This window comes from Mirounga angustirostris, unplaced genomic scaffold, assembly GCF_029215605.1.
Source record: "Mirounga angustirostris isolate CCGP_5_RB_7025 unplaced genomic scaffold, mMirAng1.0.hap1 SCAF_6, whole genome shotgun sequence".
NCBI lineage: Eukaryota > Metazoa > Chordata > Mammalia > Carnivora > Phocidae > Mirounga > Mirounga angustirostris.
Genome location: NW_026991714.1, coordinates 5,155,109 through 5,180,490, shown reverse-complemented (window position 1 = coordinate 5,180,490; position 25,382 = coordinate 5,155,109). Strand labels below are relative to the sequence as shown.

At 42.7% G+C, this 25,382-nt stretch overlaps 2 protein-coding genes across 3 annotated transcripts; both read right to left on the bottom strand.

Annotated features, from left to right (window-relative positions):
• Positions 1 to 981: 981 nt before the first annotated feature.
• On the bottom strand, positions 982 to 1,511 carry LOC123845309 (thymosin beta-4-like). Its single transcript, XM_045876082.3, has one exon. It carries the CDS (start codon positions 1,422 to 1,424, stop codon positions 1,290 to 1,292), a length of 135 nt encoding a protein of 44 aa, XP_045732038.1. The 5' UTR covers positions 1,425 to 1,511; the 3' UTR covers positions 982 to 1,289.
• Positions 1,512 to 5,134: 3,623 nt separating this feature from the next.
• On the bottom strand, positions 5,135 to 21,994 carry SLAMF7 (SLAM family member 7). Of its 2 annotated transcripts, XM_045876080.1 has the most exons (7): positions 21,907 to 21,994; positions 11,854 to 12,183; positions 10,304 to 10,576; positions 9,976 to 10,092; positions 8,927 to 9,030; positions 7,472 to 7,534; positions 5,135 to 6,461 (listed from the first exon to the last, which is right to left on the bottom strand). In XM_045876080.1, the coding sequence occupies exons 1-7, from the start codon at positions 21,959 to 21,961 to the stop codon at positions 6,390 to 6,392; spliced, it is 1,014 nt and encodes a 337-aa protein (XP_045732036.1). In that variant the 5' UTR covers positions 21,962 to 21,994; the 3' UTR covers positions 5,135 to 6,389. The 2 variants fall into 2 exon arrangements, with proteins under 2 accessions (XP_045732036.1, XP_045732037.1); XM_045876081.1 differs by lacking the exon at positions 11,854 to 12,183 and having other exon boundaries at positions 21,907 to 21,989.
• Between the last annotated feature and the right edge of the window lie 3,388 nt (positions 21,995 to 25,382).

Below are 25,382 nucleotides of genomic sequence, written 5' to 3'. Positions count from 1 at the left end.
CCAGCTAGAAGGATCTTGAAGAGCAGAGGAAATTCTTCTTCCCAACATCTTCTAAGTAGTTTGCTTGCATCTAAGTAGTTTGCTTGACCCTCTGTAATGGGTTTCTCCTGCTGCAGTCACTGAAATTCTAAAAGCACAACTCCTCTGGTCCAGACAACTGACTTTCTTCCTTTCAGGTCTCACCATGTCCAGAGTCTTTGCACAGGCTCTGCCCTCTGATTAAGCTCTCCTTTCCTGTGAGGAGCTCCTACTCACCTGTAGATCTCTGCTCAATCATCACTGTGTGGGAGAAGCCTTCCCTAATACTGGCAACAGCCCCCATTGTAGGTTACCCTTGCACCATGCGTCTTTTTTTTTTTTTTTTTTAAAACAAGTCATCGCTGCTGCCGTGGTATTTGGAGAATAATTTGATTGTTGGCCTCTAAAAAGGAAACTCTTTTCTCTCTCTACTGCACCAACTAAAGGAAGACTTCTCTGTTCTTTTCTACTCAAAGTGAACTTATCTGACACAAAATGTGTGGTTTTCCACCCCCCACACCAACCAATTCTCCAACACCAGCTAGGTGTCCTACAATTCAATGAAAACTTGATCCTATTTACTTAGAGTTAGTGCCAGATCTCACAAGTGAAGGGCTCAGTTCCAAAAGACCGCTCCCACCTCAGAGGCCTATTGTAAGTCTGGGCCTGCCATACTTCTGACCAACCCAGTATAGTCTAAGGACTCCACAACTGTCTCCTGGGGGTCAATAATTTGCTAAAATGCCTCACAGAGCTACGGAAAAACAGTTCACCTACTACATTACTGGTTTATTATAAAAGGAAACATCTCAGGAATAGTCAAATGGAAGAAACGGACAGGGGAAAGTATATAGGAAGGGGTGTGGAACTTCTTTTTTTTTCTTCACATTTTAAACTTTTTATTTCTATATTTAAAAATTGTGCATTCCAGTAATTAAAATCATACAAAGAAAAAAATGGCACTCTGATTAAACTGCATTGTACAGCCTGCCAGATACCTTGGACCAACTTAGTTTTTACTGGTCGTCCCACCCAGCTTCTTCCTTCACCAGCATACAAGTTATTTTCCTTCCCTGCCAGCCAGACAGGCAGATGGAAAGGAGGCTTGGCGTTCCTGGTCAGTAGTTCAGATTCTTTGATGTGAAAAGGGGCAGCACAGTCATTTAAACTTGATCCAACCTCTTTGCATCTTATGAAGTTAAACAGCTAAAAGAAGTAAAAGAAGGAAATGCTTGTGGAATGTACAGAGCATATTGGCGGCGCGCGCCTCATTAGGATTCGCCTGCTTGCTTCTCCTGTTCAATCGTTTCTTTTGAAGGCAGTGGATTTTTCTCTTGTGTTTCTGTCTTCTTCAATTTCGACTTATCGAATTTCTCAATCTCAGCCATATTGGGTTTGCCAGACATGGTTGCAGAGGAAGCGGAGCGAGGTGCGCGTGCAAGTGAAGTCCCCTCTGCTCAGTGGCCGCTGCCGAATCGGGTGTGGAACTTCTGTGCCCTCTCTATGTGTACCACCCTCCTAGCACCTTCATGTGCTCACCAGTCTGGAAGCTCTCTGACCCCTCTGGTTGGGGTCTTTTTATGGAGGTATCATTATGTGGGCATGACTGGTTCATCATTAGACATTGGTGACAGAACTTTATCTCTAGCCTCTCTCCCGCCCTTGGATGTTGGGGGTAAGAGGTAGGGAATTTGGGGAAAATAGGGCTGAAGTTCCAACCCTCTAATCATTTTGTTGGTTCTCCTGGCAACCAGCTCACCTGTCACCTCATTAGCATACAAAAAGATACTTATCTCTTTGAAGATGCCAGGGATTTTAGGAGATGTGTGGAAGGAAAATTGGAGGAAAACCAAATCTATATTTCTTATTATCTCTCAATATCACAGCCTCTGTCATTAGAATTAAACACCCCAAGGACAGAGACTTCTGGTCACTGCTCTGTTTTCTGTGTTCAGCACAGTGTCTGGTACTTAGTGGTGCTCAATAAATCTTGCTGAATGCGTAAGTAATGAATGCGTGCATGGTTGAGTGAATACCTGCCTGACATGGTACAGACACCTTCTTTTCTCCCTCACCAAGGATTCTGTATTTATGAGCTGTATTAGCAGCTCATAAACCCCAAACCACACAGCTTTGGGTGCTGCATTTGATGGATTTTGACGTGAAATGTGGTTTCCTGCCCTAACAAGCTAGTGGTTTCCTTTACCTGCTGGTTGAGCTCATGAGGTGAAGCCTTTTTCTGCACATGGATTTGGGAAAGTTCTTCCTGAGAGTCCAGACTCCAGATCTTTTGGGGTACTCCTGGGCTTGATTTTGTCACTGGTTTAAAGAGGGAAGGGGAGCTAATTCTAATTATTTCACCATTTGGACTGGCTTAAAGGAGAGGGGGTGGGGCACAGATTCATTCTAAACCCTGGCAGTCGTTAGTATCCCCTCCCAATCTTTGTCTGCTCTGAAGCTCCCCCAACCTCAAACCACCCACTCTGAGGCAGACTAATCTTTTCCTCTGATCATCACATTCTAGGGGCTTCTCTCTTCTTCTCACCTCATTCTCACTTGGAAGAGGCACTTTCCGTCCTCCCCCACTGCACACCTCCCACCCCCAAGATGGGGGGTCTCAGAATTTTCCCTGAACTCCTCACAGTGGGTCACACCTCTTTATACTCACCGAACACTTATTTAAAATTTCTTCCACTCCATTGTGTAATACATCCTTTCTCACTAAAGAACTTTTGGAAAATTAAGACAAGCAGAAGAAAACCAAGCCACTTAAGATATCACCTGCCCCACAAAAACCAGCATTAATATTTTGATATTTTTTCTTCTAAGTTTTTCCTTGCATTGGTGTTTTTAAAACGTAGTTGTAATCATACAGCACATTAGATTTCACTTTCTACTTTGCTTCACTTGTGATATTGTAGAGGAGGGAAAATAATCTTCCCTATACCTTTCTAGATTCTGTGGCTGAGACCCTCCACCTCCTGTAACAAAAGATGAACAAGAGAAAAAAAAAAAAAAACCCAGAAGTTTAATAACATGTATACCTCCTGTATACATGGGAGATACCCTGAAAACTGAGTAAAACTCCCCCAAATGGCCCAAGCCACCGTCTTAAATACCATCTTCAGCTAAAGGCAAAAGAAAGATGTTTTGAGGGGGAAGCTTTTTATGGGAAGTTATCAGGAAAAGTACAGCAAAGGTGTAGTTGTCATGTAGATTTAAGTTGGTGCCTCCTCCACTGATGAGATTCTTTTGTAATTCAGAGTCATCCTTCTCTGCCTGGTATAGGAGGGAGACACCTGTACATATGGAGATTTCCTTTGTAAATGTAATTGTCCCTTAAGAAAGGGACAAAGGATCTTCTTCTGCATCTGTTGTTTCTTTAAAATAATCAACTGAACAATCTTTATGCTTAAGAGGCATATTTTGGGGTGGCACAGTCAACTACCCTTCAAAGTCATTACATTTTCTAGCTTTATAACCCATAATTTCTCATGTCTGTGTTCACTTCACCTTTCCCTGTGGTTAGAGTCTTAGGTAGTTTCCAGAATATCACTCTAACAAATGGCAAAGTAATGCATATTTTTGTATGTAAATCTAATGGTATCTTTTTTTTTTAAAGATTTTATTTATGGGCGCCTGGGTGGCTCAGTTGGTTGAGCGACTGCCTTCGGCTCAGGTCATGATCCTGGAGTCCCGGGATCGAGTCCCGCGTCGGGCTCCCTGCTCGGCGGGGAGTCTGCTTCTCCCTCTGACCCTCCTCCCTCTCAGGCTCTCTGTCTCTCATTCTCTCTCTCTCAAATAAATAAATAAAATCTTAAAAAAAAAAAAAGACAATATGATTCTTAATCCCATTCTTGCCCAGGAAGCATTGTTTTTAAGTTCTTTCAACATGGAGGAAAATAAATTCCCATTTCTCCCACTCTTCCTGCCCCCTTTGCTATGAATCAGTGTTGAGATAAATTTCTAGGTCCAAGATGGACCACTTCTGTCCAAGGTGCCACGTAAGCAAACCGAAACTTGGATGACTTTTGTGTCCCTGCAAATGCTCTGTTTGATCAGAAACCCAGTGGTATTTCCAGTCAACTAATCTCCAAATGCCAAGCCAACTTGGGACCTTTTCACTCCAAATGAATCTGATTTTGTGGCTCTAGTCATTCAGATATTTTCTATTTTTCTCTTCCTCATTCTTTATTCTTTATATTATAAAGTCTTCCAGCCTTCTTCCCCATTTTGCACATCTCCAAATGGAGACTGCTCACTTCACTAAGTGTTTAATAAAATTTGTTTGTATTACCTACTTTTTGTTAATTGTTTTTTAACACCATTGAAGGGCAGCAGAATATACCACCCCAAAATACATCACCCACACTTTGGCATGTGGATTATTTTGAACTGAAGTCAATCAAGACCCAGCAGACTCAGAAGTTTTTTGCTTCTCCATTAATTACCTGATAAAATTTAGAAAGGAGGCCTGTACCAGAAAGAGAGCCACTACCAGAGGTAATGTTTTCATCTGAGAGATTATCTGCATGGCAGGGCAAACACTGTATACAAAACATTTGCTCTTCTCATCCTCCTGTGAATCGCCTTCCTCCCCTTTGAAACCTCAGACCCCTACCCCTACCCCTTTCCTTAGCTCAGAATGGTATAAAGGCCTCAGTTGCTTGACTGGTTTTTCTCTCTTTTTTTTAAAGATTTTATTTATTTGACAGAGAGAGACACAGCAAGAGAGGGAACACAAGCAGGGAGAGTGGGAGAGGGAGAAGCAGGCTTCCTATGAAGCAGGGAGCCCGATGCGGGGCTCGATCCCAGGACCCTGGGATCATTACCTGAGCCGAAGGCAGATGCTTAACAACTGAGCCACCCAGGCACCCTGTCAATCTAATTATTATACCAGCTAAAGAACCTAGAAAGAAAGAAGGGACAATTTCTCCTCCCCTACACCAGCCACCTCTCTTTTAAGGGCTGATTCTTCATTTTTTATGTAATGAAAAACTTTACTTTGCATGAAAGCAACCAGCTCCTTGCAAGAGGTTGTGAGATGTGGATAGCGGTGGGAGAAGGGTGTCTTAGAAAACTCACCCGTTTTTGGGACGTTCACCTTACTCAGGAAATCTCCACCCTCCTAACCAATTGTGCCCTGTTTCCATGTTGCCCCTTCTAATGCTTTGTAAAACTTGGTCTTGCCCGAAACCCTTTGAGAAGACTACGCCACTTCTGAGTCACTGAGCTCCCCCAATCCATGGGTTACTTTCTTTTGAATAAAGGACTTCAAACAAAACTGTTTTAGCTTTGTCATTTGACAGTTTACACCCCTCAGATCTGGGGCATCAGATCCCTTCCCAATATCTTCACTCAAGATGTGTCCAGAAACATATCAAAAGCAACCATCCTCCGGCCCATGTTTTTCATTTCATTAAAAAGGTAAACTCTAAAAAGGGAGGCAGGCATTATGTCTATTTTATTTGCCAGACTGACCTGGCAGATATCCTCAATAAATATGAGTTGAATGAATCATGCAACTTTAAATATTTACACATGATCACCCTAATTCCAAGTCTTTTATAATAGCTTCTAAATGTGTCTTCAGGTTTAGTTCTCCATTGAAATGGGCTTCTGAACAGGCCCTATGGCCCTGGCTTCTCACCTGCAGCACAGAGTGTAAATGAAGCTGAGGCCATGGTTCTTGTCTTCAGGTCAGGCACACTTTGGAGTATCCATCCAGCCAAACCCAGTCTTCTGCCTGGCTTCTCTGTCCTTATGCCCTTTGGCTCCCAAGTCCTATGGCTCCACACCTGACTCTGGTTATTGGGAATTCGTGGTCAGATCTGCTGCTAATGCTCACAGAAGTCATTCATGAGGAACCAATTTCATGAGAGCAGAGAGCACACCTGAGCAAAATCAATGTAAGTTCAGCACAGTGCCAGGCACATAGGTAATGAGTTGGTTAATGAATCCATTTCTGGCTGCTACATCTGCTTTTTCTGGAAATATCTGCCGTTCCTATGTTCTCACTCTTTTGGCCACCAGACTCTCCGTCTAGTCTTGATCTCCAAGCTCTGGAATGGGAGTTGTCATTCATATGATGGACAGTACATGTACATTTCAATAGAGATACTTCTAAGCCTCTTGCTTGGGGCTGGCTGATAAATTCACAATAATATTTCCAGGAAGGGATAGTTACACATTTGGGGTTTGAGGAGATTTCTCAGGAGAAGATGGAATTAGGCACTCAAATCTGAAGGAGCATAGAAGATAGTTATTCTGGAAGGAAGTCAGTGTTCTTTATTCTTCCTCAATATTTCTGGTCAATTCAGTGATTTTTTTTTAATTTTCTTTGAGGCGAGGCAGAAGGGATGCACTGCTGTTTAGATGACATTCTCATAGGCAAATAACCTTGGTGTGTCTGATGTTGTGGGTGGCGAGTGGGGTTTCTCCATCTGTTAGGCAGATACAAAGATGCAGATTGTTGGAGGTGGGAAGGTGCAGGATCCCACCAGAAGACCCCACCATCCCGGACACCCTTCCTTGCCAAGGTCACCCAACCCAAACCTCTCGCTATAGAGAAACCATTACTAAAGGTTAAACCACATATACTTTGCTGAATGCTTAATGAACTGAACTTTACTTCCAATAATCCTATTACTTTCCTACTACTATGCAAACTGTTTTGCTCATTCTCATCTTTTCTGACCTGGCTGAGAGGGGAGATAAGAAGGTCTCACTGCTTCTGCCAGGTGTGAAACATGAAGGAATAAGCTTTAAAGCTTAGCATGTTAGTAGTTTGACTGGGGAGAGGGTGCAAACCATATGTAACATAGCTAGACCAAAGAAAAGTAACAGAAATCTCTCCTGCCTCCAGCTTACTGGTGGCTCAGAAGCAAGCTGGAGTTGTCTCCCCAGCAATCCCTCCCCTCTGAGGCACAGCCCAAGCCATGGACTTTTCTCCATCCAAATCCTCAGGATCCTACTGATTTTCTTGATCATCCCTACCTAGAACCTCTCTCCCTCTCTATTTGTTCCATATTACTCCATTCAACTCCTAAAACATAATTCTCATTTATTCCATATATTCTTGTGTAACCCTAAGCAAAGGGAATGGGGATGGACTGGGAAAACTTTTAATATCAGAGAATACAAGAACACTGGGGCCCAAGACATTTTCAGCTAAGCTTGAACCAGGAAAAATAATGAGACAAGTAGGGCGCCTGGGTGGCTCAGTTGGTTAAGCGACTGCCTTCGGCTCAGGTCATGATCCTGGAGTCCCGGGATTGAGTCCCGCATCGGGCTCCCTGCTCAGCGGGGAGTCTGCTTCTCCCTCCGACCCTCCCCCCTCTCATGTGCTCTCTCTCTCTCTCATTCTCTCTGTCTCAAATAAATAAATAAAATCTTTAAAAAAAAAAAAAAGAATGAGACAAGTAAGGTGAATCTCAGCTCTAAAGCTTCTTACCTTTTGAGGTATTTGCACAGAGGAATAAAGTGTATTTACTGGATTTTCTTCTGGAATAGTATTCTATTAAAAAGAGAAAAAAAATCATAGGGTCACCTAGACAAGCCCAAAGAGACACCCAGAATCCAGAAGGGAAAGCAGAGGTAGGAGGAAGGGCAAGAAGGAAGAGAGGTTCTGGACCAGGAATGGGGAAGAGGGAGGAGCTCTTGTTGGTGAGTGCAAGAAGCAATTGCCTGATTTTTAAACCTTGTTGTGTTTAAATAAATTTAAAAATGTATAAGATATAGAAGTCCCATGAGCTAGGAGCAGCCTAAGGTGATTGAAGGATAATTTGAAGTAATGTTGCTAATGTTGCAAGTAAACTTTTCTATTAGCTTAAAGGGCCATTGGAGCAAATATATGAGGATGACCGATGGGTCAAAACAATAAAACTACAATGACAGCAATAGCAAAAACAACTTCCAGGCTGGAGAAAAGTGTCCTGGGTCAGTGAAGTTTCTTCCTGAACACCCAGGACAGTCCTTTGGTCTCCTGGGAGTGTGTCTTGAGCAGAGAAGAAGGAGGATGGTGATAAAGCAATCGATTTTGACATAAGCCAGGCTGTGTGGAGCCCAGAGCAGTCTCTCCTGTGAAGCAGAAAGGAGCTCTCAGGACACTAACAGCTTCAAAAGAAAGTGTAACATCTCCTCTCAGGAAAGTTGTAGGTAAACACAGGAAGATGCAACCTGAAACACCAAGGGCTGCACTGAAGCTGGCATTCTGAGGCCCCAAAGTGCTTTTATTTCTTCACTAAATGGGCCAATGGGGAAAAGTGCTCTATGGCCTCTAAGGAACTAGCCCAGGTGGGACTACAGTGATTCCTGGCGGCCTTTCAAAGTTGTCTATCTAGGTCATGTCTCCAAATTGTCTTATTATTTGAGTTTCTTTAAACTTTATTCTTATCATCTTCTTTTCAAAGAGTTTCCTTTGAATTGACAATGTGTTTGTTTACCTCAGCCTGGTGACCCACGCCTAGAAAGCCTTGAGTGTGGGCCTAGAGCCTTCTGAAATTGTGGGCCCCTGAGCCTTCTGATGGAAAAGGCATCTCTATAGCCAGTGTTCTGACACCGTAACTCAAACATCAGGCCAAAGTCACACTTCCCTACCTGCTGTGCTTTGCAAAAGGAATTTGGCCTGTTGAGTGGCCCTTGTGAGCTGTGAAGGGAAGCGAGGATTCCACAGGTCACAGAGTGAGCGTTACTGGCCGGGTCAGAACCAGGGGCTCAGAACAAGAGGTCACTGACTCCTGCATGAGAAAGTATTCATAAGGACTTAAGGAGACACAGGTGTGTTGAGTTTCAAGGGCTATACATCCTCATATTCCATGTTGCCCAAGTCCACAGAGAAATCTCAGCTAAAGTAAGGAGGGCCTTAGAGAGGAAGATCAGGTCCCAGGAAAGATGGGAAAGGACTCACATTAACGCAGGTGATTGTGTCATACACTGGAGTCTCTCCAGAAGAGGGGTAGTAGTTAAGAACTTCCTGATGAGTATCTATTCCCTTCTTCTCTTCAATGGACTCTGAAACCAGGTGGGAGAGAATCAGAGCTGACCCTCCTTTGATTCACCACCCCCACCAGCCTACCCCCTGGAAGACCCACTTAGGGTGACCATGCTGGTTTCCCTACAACTGATCACCATGCTGGTTTCTGGGACATGGGACTTTCCGTGCTACACCCAGGGAAATCCCATAATGAACTGTTTACCCTGGTTTCTTCACTTCCCAATTTGTGGACCAAGGCAGCCAAAGGGGAAGCAGAGAAAGTCAGAGACACTTTCAGAGTGCTTTCAAGAGGGAGGAAAGATCTTAACACCTACAATTTATACACAACTGATGCTTAGGTCCCTCCCCAACACTCCACATGGACAGTATCGGGGAACTGAGAAGAAAAAATCAGTAGGAGGGTTTAGGGATGCAGAGCATGGGGTTTGGCATGGAGAGACAGAGGTAGCCTTCTCCAGGAAGAGTGTGTCTAGACTGAGGTGGGGAGGAAAGAGAGGTCTCTGGAGTTGATCCAATGAGGAGGACTGGGTATGGTTTGGGGTCTCTAACCAGGGATAGGGATTGGAAGGGCTGACTGGAGTGTGTTGGTGTATGGGACCTCAGAGTTGGAAGCCATCACCTCCCAGGTCTGAGGAACAGAGTCAGCAGTGTAAGGCTTGTGTCAGTAGGAGGATCACACCAGTAAGTTGCTCTTGGGGGAAAGAGAGGGGTGAGCACTGGAGAGGGAACTAGGAGGACTTTGGACTTAGAAGATAAGTTATGGACTCAAGCACTCTCTTACTCCAGAATTAAGGAGTGCAAGATGATTGTGTTCTCCTTGAGTACACAGAATATGGCCTCTTCATTTCTGTATCCTTAGTGCCTAGTACCAATTCCAGCACACAGTTCAACATATGTTTGTTGAAGAAATGAGGGAGCAAATGCATGAATGAGGCTGAAGGCAAAAATAGTGCATGCTCTACCTTTTCTTCTTTCTCTTCGCATAATTAGAATAACTGGCACCAGGGCAAAGGCACTGAACAGGAAGAGCACCCCCAGGACATACAGGACCATGGAGGATTCTGAGTCATCAGCAGCACCTTTAATGAGAGAATGGGTAGAGGCACAGGGAAGGGAGAAGAGTCAGCTAGGGAAAATGACCCAACTTGTGGAGCAATTGCCGCCTTCCTCCCAGTCTGGTGACTTCCCAGGGGCCTCCAGTCTTCATGGGCTGTTCCCATGGGGACCAGGAGCTGAAGAAGGTATAGGTCCTGAGACAGAGGCTCCTGGAGAGAGAGGAGAGACCGTTACCTTCACAGAGCTTCCAGGCAAAGATGGGGTTTGAAGAATTGCTGCTGATGGGGTTCCTGGCCACACAGATGAAGGTCATGCCCTTTTCTCCCAGCCTCCAGGATATAGAGAGGATGGGGCCATTATGGGACTCATTGGCTGCCTGCCCCACGGACTCCCAACTGTAGGTCACATCCTCTCCTCCCTGGTCCATGAAGCATGTCAAATTAGTCACACAGGTGCCATTCTCATTGTTCTGCAGACCCATGGTAACTTTGGGCTTTGACAGGTGCTCTGCAAAAGAGAAATGGACAACCAAGAGTGGAAACTATGCCTTTTCTGAATTATTCTTGTAAAGCTTGGACCTGATTCTCTGGGGTTGCTGCAGAGTGGAGAGGAAGAAGCAATTCATAGCAGAATTCTCATTCTTATCTGGGAAAGAGAACTGTCTAGGTCGGCTTTCCTAGTTATATAAAAACAACAGTAACAACAGAAATAATAATAATAATTCAACAAGAATGCAGCTGCCATTTTCGAAGCAAAGCTATATGGCCAGCCTTGTGCTAGATGCATTTTAGATGTGAGCTAATTTTATCTTTTTTAGAGGCTCCCTATTCCTCTGTCTTCAGGCTTCCTTGAAGAGACTTTCACTTTACTCTCCAGGAGAGAATAGTATGGGAATACTATTTCTGGCCCTCCTCTCTTTCTCGTGCTCATTGTTCTCCCTGAGAGGATGAGCAATTGGTTCATTGATGAGATGGAAAGAGTCTGACATCCAACATCACTTCTTTATTACCTCTCTCTATTTTGAGCTGTTAAGATTGCTGTCTAAATGTGGTTTGCCCTTCTTTCCCACCCCCAGCTAGTTTGACTGCATACCCTCTGTTCCTTTCAACTATGTCTATATGGAGGACACACCTGGATCAAGGTACATGGCCTAACTCTTAAGGGCAAACCTGGAGGCCCATCTCTGGTTGTCCCTGATCCTACAGCTCAGTGAGTAAGGCAGCTATTGTAATTGGCTGAGTAATTGTTTTGTAAGTTCATCTTCCCTGAATGGGCTCCAAGGTCTACACTTTGGGGGAAAATATTTCTTCTATCTAGCTTCACCAGAAAAAATAAAGCTGATATTTTTATCTTCCTTTTGATTCTTGTGTGGATTTTTCAATTGGTTGGAATCTGTAGGGAAAGAGGTATAATTGATGTTTATACACAATAATCTTTCTAAGATAGGTATCACCTTCCTCCCCATTAAAGGTATGGAAATGAAATTTCACGGAGCTTAAGTAACCTGGCTAAGGCCATGCAGTTAGTAGGTAGAGAAGCCAGCATTTGACTTGTGTGATCACTGCTTCCCCTATCACCCATCCTCTACACTACACTGCCTCTTGCAGAATCTTTGAGTAGGAAGGGGCCTGAGGGGTGAGCTACATTTACTTCATCCATGCAGGAGTTCCCTCTTCCACATTCTTGCCAAATGTTTATCCAACCTTTGCTTGAACATCTCCAATATCAGAGAGTTTACCACTTTATGAAGGCAGTCATCCACCTTTGGAACTAATTCTGCTCACCATAGACACGCAGCCCATACCGCTGGATGAAGGGGTCTTTGAGGGAAGAACTGTATATCACCACGCGGTAATCACCCGAGTCACTCTTATCCAGTTTGCTGAGCTTCAGGGAATAGTTTCCATGTAGGAAGTCCAGCCTTTCCTTGTTATGACTCTGGGTCACTATGACATTGGCTTGTTTGTCTGTTTTTGGCTCTATGGTGATGAGAGGGGTTGTGTTGAAGATCCAGACAAGGCTATCAATCTGAATTCCTGGGAACTTCAGAGGGAAAGTCACAGACCCACCAAGGTCACCAACCAGTTCTTTCAGAGCTCCAGAGGTTGCTGGCCCTGCAGACACAGAGAACCATAAAATAAACCTAAGTCCCTGCCCTTGCCACCAATTACTCACCTGTTTTGGGTCCTGGGAAGGTCCCAAGAAACCCTCTGGGGCCAACCCAACCAGCCCCTGGGAAGCCCTTTGAAACCTCACTCACACAAAGGCATTGAGGTCAGAATGCTTTGCCTGAAAGGAGGGACTGCAGGTGAACCCACCCCTTTCCAGAGACCTCAGGCTGGAAAGACCATTCTCTGAGGTAGGTCATGAGGCCCAGCTCCATCTTGGACAAGTTCCTGTTAGGGGACAAGTGGGGAGGTTACTGTCCAATCCTCCCTTTGGACTCCCAGATTGCTCCTGGAGAGCTGACTTTGATGCAGATGCAGAAGCAGCAGCTTGCCTGGCATAGGGGCAGTGGTTCTCAAGCAGAGATCGGGACACTGGGAAGGGAGCTCTAAGTTCTTAATGATAACAATAGCTGGGAAGCTTGCGGGTGTTTCATCTTCTGTTTTATGATAGATTAGAGTGCGAAATCATCCCCAAGTGAGGTTCTCATTCACTTTAATTTCAGTGTCCTTGAGTGGAAAGGCCAAAGAGCACTGGACGCTCTACAGTATGCCTAGACTGACTCATGATGCTCACTCCCAACTACTAGGAGTTGTAGTAGGGGTTCACTTCCCCAAGAAGTTTTTGTGTCACCACAATCTTAGTTCACCTCAAAAAGTATGACTTATAAACAACCACCACTGGTTATGTGGTTCCAGGTGGAAAACAGTTAAGAACGGCTGTGGAAAAAGCTTCCAGAAGTGGCCCACGGGGCATTTCCAGTGAACAAGTGTGGGGAATGAGTCTTCTACCTGTTAAGATCTGAGGGACAGACTTGGGATAGCACAGAGCAGAAAGGAAATTTAGAAGTACACAGTCAGTAAGAGGCAGAGACCACATCAGTACCCACAGGATCAAGGCCCCATCCATCATCGCTTACAAATGAGAAAAACAAACAACAGAGATTGAGAGAAAGTATTCAAGGGATCACAAATAGTGGCAAAACTAAAACCAGAACCCAAGTCTTCTTAAAGCTGTTCTCCATACAAGTACAAAACCCAGTTATTTTCCCTTCTACCTCTTAACATAATGCATCATGCTGAAATGTCTAAGAGAAATTTTATTAATTCCATCATGGAAAGCACAAAAAAGAAGAAACAAGGAAAATCTTTTTAAGTCATTTCTACACCCAATGTAGGGCTCAAACTCACAACCCTGAGATCAAGAATCACACACTCCCCCAACAGAGCCAGCCAGGTGCCCCAGGAAAATCTTTTTAAAATCTAACAAAGCAACAAGCTATAGGCTCCTGACAGTTGTATTATAATGAGGCAGCTGCTGGGCTGCACTATGACTTTTGTAGGCTGTATTCACTTTTGCCTTAGTTGGTCCTTCATCCATAAAAAAATATTAAAAATTATGTTTTATGACTGCATTGGTATAAAAATGAATGTAATGCCAGCTGCATTCATTATTACATATTAATTATTATTATTATATTTATTTTTCTTCTGATTCTGAAAGAAATTCAAACTATTGTGGGCCCTGGACATTGTGTCTAATTGGCTCTGTGCGATTGACCAAGCATCCAGGTTCTACTTCATGTCAAAGCTTGATCTGTTACCATATTTTTTTTAATTGAAATATAGTTGACATACAATAATTATATTAGTTTTAGGCGTACAACATAGTAATTCAACCTATACATTATGCAGTGTTCACCATGATAAGTGTAGCTACCATACTGTTATTACAACATTATTGACTCTATTCCCTGTGCTGTACTTTTCATCTCTGTGACTTATTTATCTTATAGCTGGAGGTTTGTACCTCTTCATCTTCTTCACCTATTTCACTCATCCCTTCACCCCTTCTTCCGTCTGGCAACCACCAGTTTGTTTTCTGTATTTATGAGTCTGTTTCTGTTTTTGTTTCTTTGTTTTAGACTCCACATATGAGTAAAATCATATGGTATTTATCTTTCTCTGCCTGACTTATTTCACATAGCATGATACCCCCTGGGTCCATCCATGTTGTTGGAAATGACAAGATTTCATTCCTTGTGGTAGCTGAGTAATATTCCATTGTGTATATATACCACATCTTCTTTATCCCTTCACCTATTGAGAGACACGTGGGCTGCTTCCATATATTGGCTATTATACATGATGCTGTAATAAACACAGGGGTGCATATATCTTTTTGAATTACTGTCTTTGTTTCCTTTGGGTAAATACCCAGTGGCAGAAATACTGGATCATAGGGTATTTCTATTTTTAACTTTTTGAGAAAACTGCGTACTGTTTTCTACAGTGGCTACACCAATTTACATTCCCACCAACAGCGTGCTAGGATTGCCTTTTCTCCGTACTCTTGCCAACACTTGTTATAGTCTTTTTGATACTAACCATTCTGTCTGGTATGAGCTGGTATCTCATTGTGGTTGATTTGCATTTCCCTGATAATGAGTGATGTTGAGCATCTTTTCATGTGTTTGTTGGTCATCTGTATGTCTTCTTCGGAAAAGTGTCTATTCTGGTTCTCTGTCCATTTTTAATTGGATTATTTGGGTTTTTTGGTGTTGAGTCTTATAATCATATTTTCTACCACCCTGGCACTGATGCAACTCATTCCCCTTCTAGCAAGAGACAAATTCCTGTATTGTCCTATCCAGATATCTAAAATTGCTTCACTAGAGATTTATTTCTATAGTCCCTGTTAAAACTCAACTACTCCGGGGCACCTGGGTGGCTCAGTTGTTGGGCGTCTGCCTTTGGCTCAGGTCATGATCCCAGAGTCCTGGGATTGAGCCCTTCATTGGGCTCCCTGCTCCACAGGAAGCCTGCTTCTCCTTCTCCCACTCCCCCTGCTTGTGTTCCCTCTCTTGCTGAGTCTCTCTCTGTCAAATAAGTAAAGAAAATCTTTAAAAAAAACCCCAAAACTCAACTACTCCAGAAATAGTTCCCAATATAGTTACTATGCATCAGGGTTGATTCTGTGCCAACATTTATTGTAGAGATTACGCCTAATACCTAAAGCAATCCTGGAAACTAGGAATTTTGATCCTTTTACACAGGGATCAGCAACCTATACAGTCCATGGGCCAAATGTGGCCTGCTGTGTATTTTGGTAAATCAAATTTTATTTGGACACAGCCAGCCATGTTCTTTTTTTTTTTTAATTTTATTTATTTATTTATTTATTTTAGAAAGAGCGAGAGAGCTGGGATAGGGAGGAACAGAGGGGGAGGGAGAGGGACAAGCAGACTCTGTGCTGAGTGCAGAGCCTGTTGAGGGGCTCTATCCCATAACCCTGAGATCATGACCCGAGCTGAAACCAAGAATAGGATGCCCAACTAACTGAGCCAGCCAGGTGCCCCAGGACACAGCCATGTTCTTTCATTTACATATTATCTATTGCTGCTTTTTCACTACAAAGGCTGAGTTGAGTAGTTGCAACAGAGATTATATTGCCTGCAAAGACTAAAACATTTACTATTTGACCCTTTACAGCGAGTTTGTTAACTCCTGATTGATGAGAAAACTGAGATTCAAAAAAACCTAAGTAACTTGTCCAAAGGCACAAAGCTAGTAAGTGATGATTTGAGGATTTAACTCAATGTCACTCTCTCTCCGGAGGCTGGGGTGTTTCCACTATGGCTCAGTTTGAAGGCCCTGGAGCCTTGTGCCCGCTCCAGCCCTCTCCCTCCCTCCCTTTCAGCAGTGAGGGCTCAGGTGTCAATTCTGAAGCCCTTGTGTCTCACAGAATCCAATTTCCCCTTCATGTCCTTTGGTGACCTTTCTTTCTTTCTCTCTCTTTCTTCCTTCCTTTCTTTCTTTTTTAAAGATTTTATTTATTTATTTGATATATAGAGAGAAAGCACAAGTAGGCAGAGAGGCAGACATAGGGGCAGGCAGAAGCAGAGGAAGAAGCAGGCTCCCCGCTGAGCAGCGAGCCTGACGTGGGCCTCGATCCTAGGACCCTGGGATCATAACCTGAGCCCAAGGCAGATGCTTCACCGACTGAGCCACCCAGGAACCCGGAGGTGACCTTCTTTTAAGCACAAGTGCTCTACCAGTGCTCCAGAGAAAGGGAATCCTGATGTTATAAAATGTTGACCTAGTCCCTTGATTACAGTTTTGGGATTTTTTTTTTAATTTAAAGATTTTTATCTATTTATTTGAAAGAGAGAGTGCACATGCATGAGCAGGGGAAGGGGCAGAGGGAGAAGCAATCTCCTGGCTGAGCAGGGAGCCAGATGCAGGGCTCAATCCCAGGACTCCGCAATCAAAACCCAAGCCAAAGGTAGCCGCTTAATTGAGCCACCTGGGCGCCCCTACAGTTTTGGGATCTTAACTAACTTTTTTTTTTGCTAAATTTGTCTCCAAAAGTACTGGCTTCTCCCCCTGGGTAAATGCCTTTTTGAGGGGCTGATTCCTGTTTTCGAACATTTCTGCCTCCTCACCCCCATCAGTCAGTGCATATATACTATGGATCTCTCAAGTCTTTATTAAATCATTCTGTTAAGTAATCTGATTTTTCAAAAAGCTGCTCCCCTGCATCCCTAAATACTAAAGCAGGATGGTTTCCAGTTGCTCTGTCTTTGATAATTTCAACGGTGTCAAAATAGTCGCAGTACATGCTACAAAGTCAGTGTCAGTTTGAATTTTTGACTGATCATCTAATGTTTGCATCCTTTTACTTCAACAATAAGGTGAATATTTTGCAGTCAAATAAAGATTGGTTATCACTTGGCTCCACATAGGTGTGACCCTGGATTTTCACACAAGGTTTGGGGGAGATGTTTAAACTGGGGAGGTGGCCAACTGCAAGGATGTTACTTTAGTACTATAGCATGTGTGCACACATTTAGACATGGGTAATCATTCTTTTCACTTCTTCAGACATGTGGTGCAATATTCTCTGTGTGAATGCCAAGACAGGTGAATTTTGTGTGAGGATATTAAAAAATGTCTCCAAATTCATTGCTTCTTGTTAGGATGAAATTGGAAGATGACACAGTACAAATTGTCAACACAAGCCTAGAGGGAGTATATTGTTTCTATCTTAATTATATCTATAGGATGAATAGAGGGGTCATGAAAGAGGAAAGTAGCTCCATGCCATTCCCCAAGTGTGAGTTCAGACGATAAGGGGAGGGGTTAATGAGTGCTAGCCAGTTTTGTTTCCTCTTCTGTGGAAAGAGTTTCCCATAGTTGACTGTGAAAAGGGATCCAGAAACAAGAGACTTCTCTCAGCTATCCAAAACTGACCTGAAGTTCCGCATTCTGTGATGGCTTTTCCACCTGCAGCAGTCTCACCAAGTTTTACCTTGCCTATGTAGGTCATGTTTTCTTTCTTTTTTTTTTAAAGATTTTATTTATTTGAGAGAGAGAATGAGAGACAGCACAAGAGGGAAGAGGGTCAGAGGGAGAAGCAGACCCCCCGCTGAGCAGGGAGCCCGATGCGGGACTCGATCCCGGGACTCCAGGATCATGACCTGAGCTGAAGGCAGTCGCTTAACCAACTGAGCCACCCAGGCGCCCATAGGTCATGTTTTCTTAATTCAGTCATTCTTTCCTCTAGCAAGAATTTATTTAGTTCCATATTTGTGCCACGCACTGTCTAGGAGCTGAGGATATAACTAGGGAGGGATACAATCCTGACCCTTGTACTCATGGAGTGAGGAGATAGCCATTAAATAAGTGGCTGTATGGGTTATGAAAGGGGATGTAGTAGGCACTTGGGGAACCTACAATACAGAGATTGAACGTCATCTGTAAAATTGAAAGACTCTAGAGAATGAGTGGCTACTAACACCCACCTACAAAGCCTAGGAGGATTGGACCTCATGAAACTCATCTACCCTCCCACCTAGATCAGTGTAGTGAATGTCCTAACTTGCCTTTTCTGCATCCACTTCATCCTTTCCTCATTTTATAGCAGCCAAGTGTGTCAGGTAAGACTGACAGGAACCCAGTTCAAGTGGTAGCCTTCCTCTGGCATGGTAATTAGTTCAGCAGTATCACATGACCTGGGCTGACTTATCTGAGAAACCCCGGGGTTTTGCTCCAAGGGCAAGATGACCATATGATGCTGTGGGAAGATATGAAGCTGGGGACCACTTGCTATCACCAGACAAGCAGCCAGGTCTCCTCCCTCACCTGACCCCCAGTGTCCTTTGTACCTCACATTTTTGTTTGTGCTTTATCCTTCTCTCTGCCCATCCAAATCATATTCAAGACCTATAAAACCTAGTTCAAAGCCCTTCCCTGAACAAGTCTCCACCTCTTTCACCACACCTACCCCCCGAAATTCCACCACAAATGTCACTTCTTTTTCCATTTTAAATTCCCCAGAAGGAGTTATTCTCCTGGGTGATGATTGGACATACCATTTGTAGACCAATAATTGGTCTACAGGCATTAGGTTCCAGATTACCTGGTGGTAGGCTCTGGGATTGCACCCAAGGAGGGGCGGGGATGGCCTCTCCTGCCAGGCAGCATGGAACAGTGTAAAGAGGTGGTGCTCTGGCCTAACTGGGAGTCAGAAGACCTGGGTTCATTCTGGTTCCTCTGTAATAAGCAACAAACACTTGGTGTCACTCCTTAGCTCATAAACTGGTTTAAAGGGCATCACGTTTTTATCCTCAAAGTAACTCCATTAGATAGAGGTTAATTAAGCTCCATTTTATGGATGAGGACACTGGGGCTCCAAGATGCTGAATGATTTCCCCAAAGTCCCAAATTGGGAAGTGGTGGATGTGGGAGGAGAAGCTGGTTGGTTCTTTTGTGTCGGAGGATTGCATTCTTTCTACTACTGCCTTGTTATTTACCACTTTGAGTTATAATGTTGAGTTGAGTGAGAGTCTCAACTCTCAAAGAGAAAAATAACCTTTATTTGCCAGGACTTGGGGTGGATGAAAGGTGAATATGGATTTGAAAGCATTTTGAGAAGTACAGAGCCTTCCACCACACAGTAGGAGGTGGGAGGGAAGGGCGAGGAGCAGTGTTATGAAACAGGCCTTGAGAAGGCTTCTCATTTTTAATTCTCATTTCCTCAAGGATGGCTAGAAGTGAGAAATAGATTTCCCAAAACTTCTCTGGATGGCTTCTCAGCAGGATGAGCTTTTCAGAAGGTGGTCTGGAACCTAATGCCTATAGACCATTCACCGGCTAATTCACAGCAAAACACTATGTCCGGTCACCATGCATGGTGAGATCTCCTGCAGCAAGCATTCCCTGCCAACCTGCCTTTGGAGGTGGAGGGAGCTGGAGCAGGAGACCTTCTGTCTTCTGTCCTGGCCGAGACTCAGATATTTTGGAATCAAAAGAGTCAACCCTAAGATGCCCTTCATAACAGGAAAGTAAACAGCTCCTCCCCTTTGTCACCTCCTTTTCCTCTGGGTTATCACCTCCTCCCTTTCACCTGCTCCCCCACAAGACTCAAGAGTTGAGTGGAGGAAAGGAGCTAGATTAAGAGGAAGGGACATCATCAGTACAGCCAGAATTAAGGGATGGTACCAAGGAGGAAGACTTCAAGGTAGGGGAGGATGTAAAGGTCACCTCCTGCTTGCTGGCGTGGTCCCCAAGCATCTGTCCCAGGATGCAGTGCCTCCATTAGAATGTACCAGCATATCGTAGCAACCTCTTCATGGAAACCAGAGCATCTTAGAGCTGGGAGAGGTCTTAGGGACTACTTAGTCCCATCCTACTTCACAATGAGGAGACTGATGCTCCAAGGGTCATGGTGATATGCTCTAAGTCAGTGGAGCCAGGACTCCTAAGGCAGGGCTTCCCAAGCTATGCCCCCAACACCCCTGAGATCTGTAGCACTGCCTCAGTGTGTTTCTGAAGAGCTTAAGAGGGAGTAGGGGGAGATGAGTGAGGGGCAGAGCAGTAGGGAACTTGAATGTGAATGTGGCGGTTTAGGGCTGGAGTATTGGCAAAGGCATGTGGCATATTGGGAGGTTTGCAAACCTTTGTTCCATGTGTATCAGTCTTGACACTGATTTAAAATTCTCTTTCTGTGGTACATTAATTAAGGGGAAGTTGGGTAAGGAGCAGTAGTTTCCAAAATTGGTTTTTTCTTTCTTAAGCAGGAGTTTGCTTTTATGAAACGAAATCTTATGCAGAATCGGACATGTAAATTGCTGTATAGAGTCAAAGCCTCCCTGATGGAAGAGGAGTCCCTAAGCCTCCGCCCCATCACCCCTTCCCATCTCTCACCCCCTATACTTTCTTTTTTTTTTTAAGATTTCATTTATTTATTTGACAGAGAGAGAATGAGAGAGAGAGCACATGAGAAGGGGGAGGGTCAGAGGGAGAAGCAGACTCCCTGCCGAGCAGGGAGCCCGATGCAGGACTCGACCCCGGGACTCCAGGATCATGACCTGAGCCAAAGGCAGTTGCTTAACCAACTGAACCACCCTGGCGCTGCCCCCCCCCCCCACTTTCTTTAAGCTCTTCAGAAACACAATAGAGACACAATAAAGAAAAGATAAAGGACAATTTTGGACTCCTTTCAGGCATGGGCAATGTACCACACAGGCTGTCCACAGCCTCCTGGAGCAGGGCACACACATGTACCCTGCTGCCCACAGTTCAGGTTTCAGATGGACACCTGGGGTTTTGAAAAGCTCTGCGGTGTGCTCCCCCAATTCACCTTCAAGTTCCACTTCTGATCACTATTTCTATTCAGGGAGTGGTTTTTAAAGTGAAAACCTATTCTAGGACCACCTGCTTAGAACCAGGTGCTTCCTAAATATGCAACATTCTAGTGAACTTTAGGAGAGCAACAGTCTGCTGAAACTTAGTGAGGCCAGGTGGTGGGGAGGAAAGGATTGGGAGCACTGACTGACTGTGGGGTCTTGGGCAGGTCACTTCAGGCAGGCTGGGGCACATATAAACATACCAGCCAAGTCCTCAGAGGGAGACTTCATGGTGGTACCCCATGAGTTTGATGACCAGAGAGATATTTCTAACTTATGGGGCTCCAGGTCCTTTCTGAGAGCCCTGAGGATAGTAAAATCTTCAAAGACCAGAATCCTTGTGACAGGAACAGAAAAGTCCTCAGTCCTTCATGGTATTAGACATAAAGTACCTACAGTGTGAGCTGGTTTTCTAAGTAGAGACTGATTGAATTGCTCAGTTAAGAGAGAAAATTCAAATGTTTCCTTCTACTAATATTGTTGTCATGCATAATCATTTAAAATATTTTTCTAAATATTTTCTAATACACTTCTAAATATATACTTATAAATATGTTTAAGTAGAAATATTTAAAATGTATATTTATAAATAAATAAATATACACCTGTATGATCTCATTTTGATTTTAAAGTTGCCCTCAAGGGGAAGGAGGGCTAAGTCCTGGGGAAGATAACATTCTTTATTTAATTCATGACAGAATCTGGATTAGAACACAGGTCATTCTACTACCCAACACCCCTTCTTTCAGCCCTTCCTTCCCTGGGACAGTCAGAGGGGGAGGCTGTCCCCAGATTCATTCTTTCTCCTCTCCTTCTAGTTTCTTCCTGTCCTCTGATTTAGAAACCACAGATTTCAAAAATATATTAAATGAAGTGGCAGAGCTCCCTGAGTTGGGCCAGAGTCCCAGAGTGGACCCAGAAGCCTAGAGGTATACCTCAGGATGGAGAAGGCAGTCAGGAGAACAGGAGAATATGGACTCACCTATGAGCTGGCAGAGGAGAAGGATGAGGATGAAGCATGCTGGGGGACCAAGCATGTTGTTCTCTGGATGTCAGTCACTAAAATGAACTACTTCCTCTTGTGGTGCTCACATCTCTTCCCCAGCTAGCATTTGTAAAAGTAGGAGGGGTCATGAAATGAAAAGTGAGAATGAACTGTCTATAATTTTTTCCAATGTTTATCTCACTTGTTAATTGTAGGTAGTCAAAAAAGGATGGAAAAAATGAATTGAATCCCAAAAGTGATGAAGCCCCCCATTTTACAGATAAGGAAACATTGGCTCAGAGATGCTAGGGATTGATCAAGGCCATATGGTCAGTCTTTTCTGCTACATTATATGACCTCTCAGATACTCAGAACACAGGAAATGGAAGGAAATCAAAGATTAGAAGGAGGAAAAAAGGGTGGCACTAGGGATAATAATAATATTTACTGAGTTTTGCTAAGTGGCAGGAGTACATTCATTCTTTTATTTGTTCCTCTTAACAACCCTGTGAAATACTACGATAATTCGTATTTTCCAGATAAGAAAATGAAGGCTTAGAGTATATTACAGCAAAATTAAGAAGTTATTTTAATAAAAAAAAACAGTATGAGAGGCAAAAAGTCAAGCCAATTAGTGGGAAATGATATTTATAATACATTTATTCCACAAGAGTCTTATATCCATAATACATAAAGAAGTCTTACATATCAATAAGAATTAGGCAGACAACACAATGGACAAGAGACCGAAATAGGTACTTCATAAAAAAAGATATCCAAATGGCAAATAAAGAGAAATCACTAAGAAAATGATGTCAATAGGAATAGCTAAAAGGTCAATAGAGGCACTAAAATGAATTCTAAAAAAATTTCTAAAAATAACTTTTTTTAAAAAAGATTATTTATTTATTTATCTGAGAGAGAGAATGGGAGACAGAGAGCATGAGAGGGGGAGGATCAGAGGGAGAAGCAGACTCCCTGCTGAGCAGGGAGCCCAATGAGGGACTCGATCCCGGGACTCCAGGATCATGACCTGAGCCGAAGGCAGTCGCTTGACCAATGAGCCACCCAGGCGCCCCTAAAAATAACTTTTAAGAAGAAAAGAAAGGAGAAACAGTGACACCGAAAAAAAAAAAAAAGAGTAAGCAGAAAACATAATAAAATGGCATATCTAAATTCAACTATATCAGTAATTACACTAAGCATAAATAGACTAAACACTCCAATTAAAAAACAAAGATTTTTAAATGAATAAGAAGACGAAACCAAATTAATGCTGTCTACAAGAGGTGAGCTTACAAATAAAGACACAGTTGGGCTGAAAGTAAATGGATGGATACAGACATATCATTCAGCCACTAGGCATAAGAAAGCTGGACTAACTATTGATATCAGATAAAGTAGACTTTAGGACAAAGTGATAAAGATGGACATTTCATAATGACAAAGGATCAATTTATTAGGAAGGCATAACAATCATAAATGTGTATCACTAGTAATCACAGATCTTCAAAATACAAAAAGCAAAAAATTTCTCTGGGATAAATGTCCAGGAATATGATTGCTGTGTCATATGGTAAATGTATGTTTAATTTCTTAAGAAACTGCCAAAATATTTTTTAGAGTTGTAACATTTTACATTCCCACACTAGTACTTTGTAGCAGATTCAATTCTTCTATATCCTCATCAGCATTTGGTTTTGTTATTATATTTTATTTTCATAGTTTTAATAGATGTGTAGGAATATCTTATCATGGTTTTAGTTTGCATTTCCTAAAAGCTAATGATTATGAACACTTTTTCACGTGCTTATCTGCATTCATATATCCTCACGAAACATCTATTCATATCTTTTGTCTGTTACATAATCAGATTCTTTTTTTTTTTTTTACTGTTGAGTTTTGAGAGTTCTTTATATATTCTAGATACAGTCCTTTGTTAGATAAGTTGTTTGCAAATATTTTCTCCTTGTCTGTAACGTCTTTTTTTGTCTTCTTTTTTTCTTTTTTAAAGGTTTTATTTATTTATTTGACAGAGAGATAGAGAGCACAAGTAGGCAGAGTGGCAGGCAGAGGGAGAGGGAGAAGCAGACTCCTCGCTGAGCAGGGAGCCCAACACGGGACTCGATCCCAGGACCATGGGATCATGACCTGAACCGAAGGCAGATGCCCAACCGACTGAGCCTCCCAGGGGTCCCCTTTTTTCATCTTAATAGGGTCTTTTGCAGAGCAAAATTTTAAATTTTGGTCAAGTTCAATTATCAATTTGTTTTCTTTTATAGATTGTGCTTTTGGTGTCATATCTAAACACATTTAACTAGTCCTAGGTTTCACAGGTTTTATCCTACATTTTTTTTCTAAAAATTTTATGGTTTTATATTTTATGTTGAAATCTCTGATCCATTTTGAGTTAATTTTTGTGTGATGTGTGAAGTTTAGGTTGAGGTTCATTTTTTTGCCTGCAGATGTCCAAATGTTCCAGCACTATATGTTGAAAAGATTATCCTTCCTATATTTAACTGATTTTGCAATTTACTCAAAAATCATTTGGCCATACTTGCATGGGTATATCCTGGGGTTATCTATTCATTTACATGGTGTAATTATTGATATATTAGGGCTTAAGTCTGCCATTTTATTATTTCTTTGTTTCTTCTTTGCTATTGTTGTTCTTCTTCTGTTTTACTTTCCTAACCATTCTGTGGGTTACTTGAATATTTTTTTATAATTCCATTTTGATTTATCTATAATGTATCTTGAGTGTATCTGTTTGAACAGTTTTTGTTTTGTTTTGTTTTGTTTAGAGAAAGAGAGAGCGAGCAGGGGAGGGGCAGAAGGAGAGGGAGAGAGAATCCCAAGCAGGCTCCATTCCCAGTGTGGAGCCCAATGGGGCTTGATCCCATAACCCTTAGATCATGACCTGAACTGAAATCAAGAGTCGGATGCTTAACCAACTGAGCTACCCAGATGCCCCTCTTTGAACAGATTTTTAAATGGCTGCTCTATGCATTATATTATACATATATAAATTATGGTCTACTGGTGTTGACATTTTACCAGTTCAGCTGAAGGGGAAAACCTTACCTGTACTAGATTCCTTTACTATAGTTTCTTAATAACTTATCTTAAATATATCTTCTATATACATTGAGACCCATGTAAGGTAATGTTATAATTTTTGCTTCAGTTGTCAAATATAATTTAGAAAACTCAAGAGGAGAAGGATAGTCCATTATATTTATCCATATTTTTACTCTTTCCATTGCTCTTTCTTCATTCTTAATGTTCCAAGTTTCCTTCTTTCATCATCTCTTTCTATTACAAGATACTTCTTTGACCATTCTTTTAGGACAGGTCTGCTAGTGATAAATTCTGTTAGTTCTCCTTCACCCGAGAATGTCTTGATTTCACCTTCCTTTCCTGGTTGAATTCTAGGTTGGCACTTCTTTCCTTTAACATTTGAAAAATGTTAT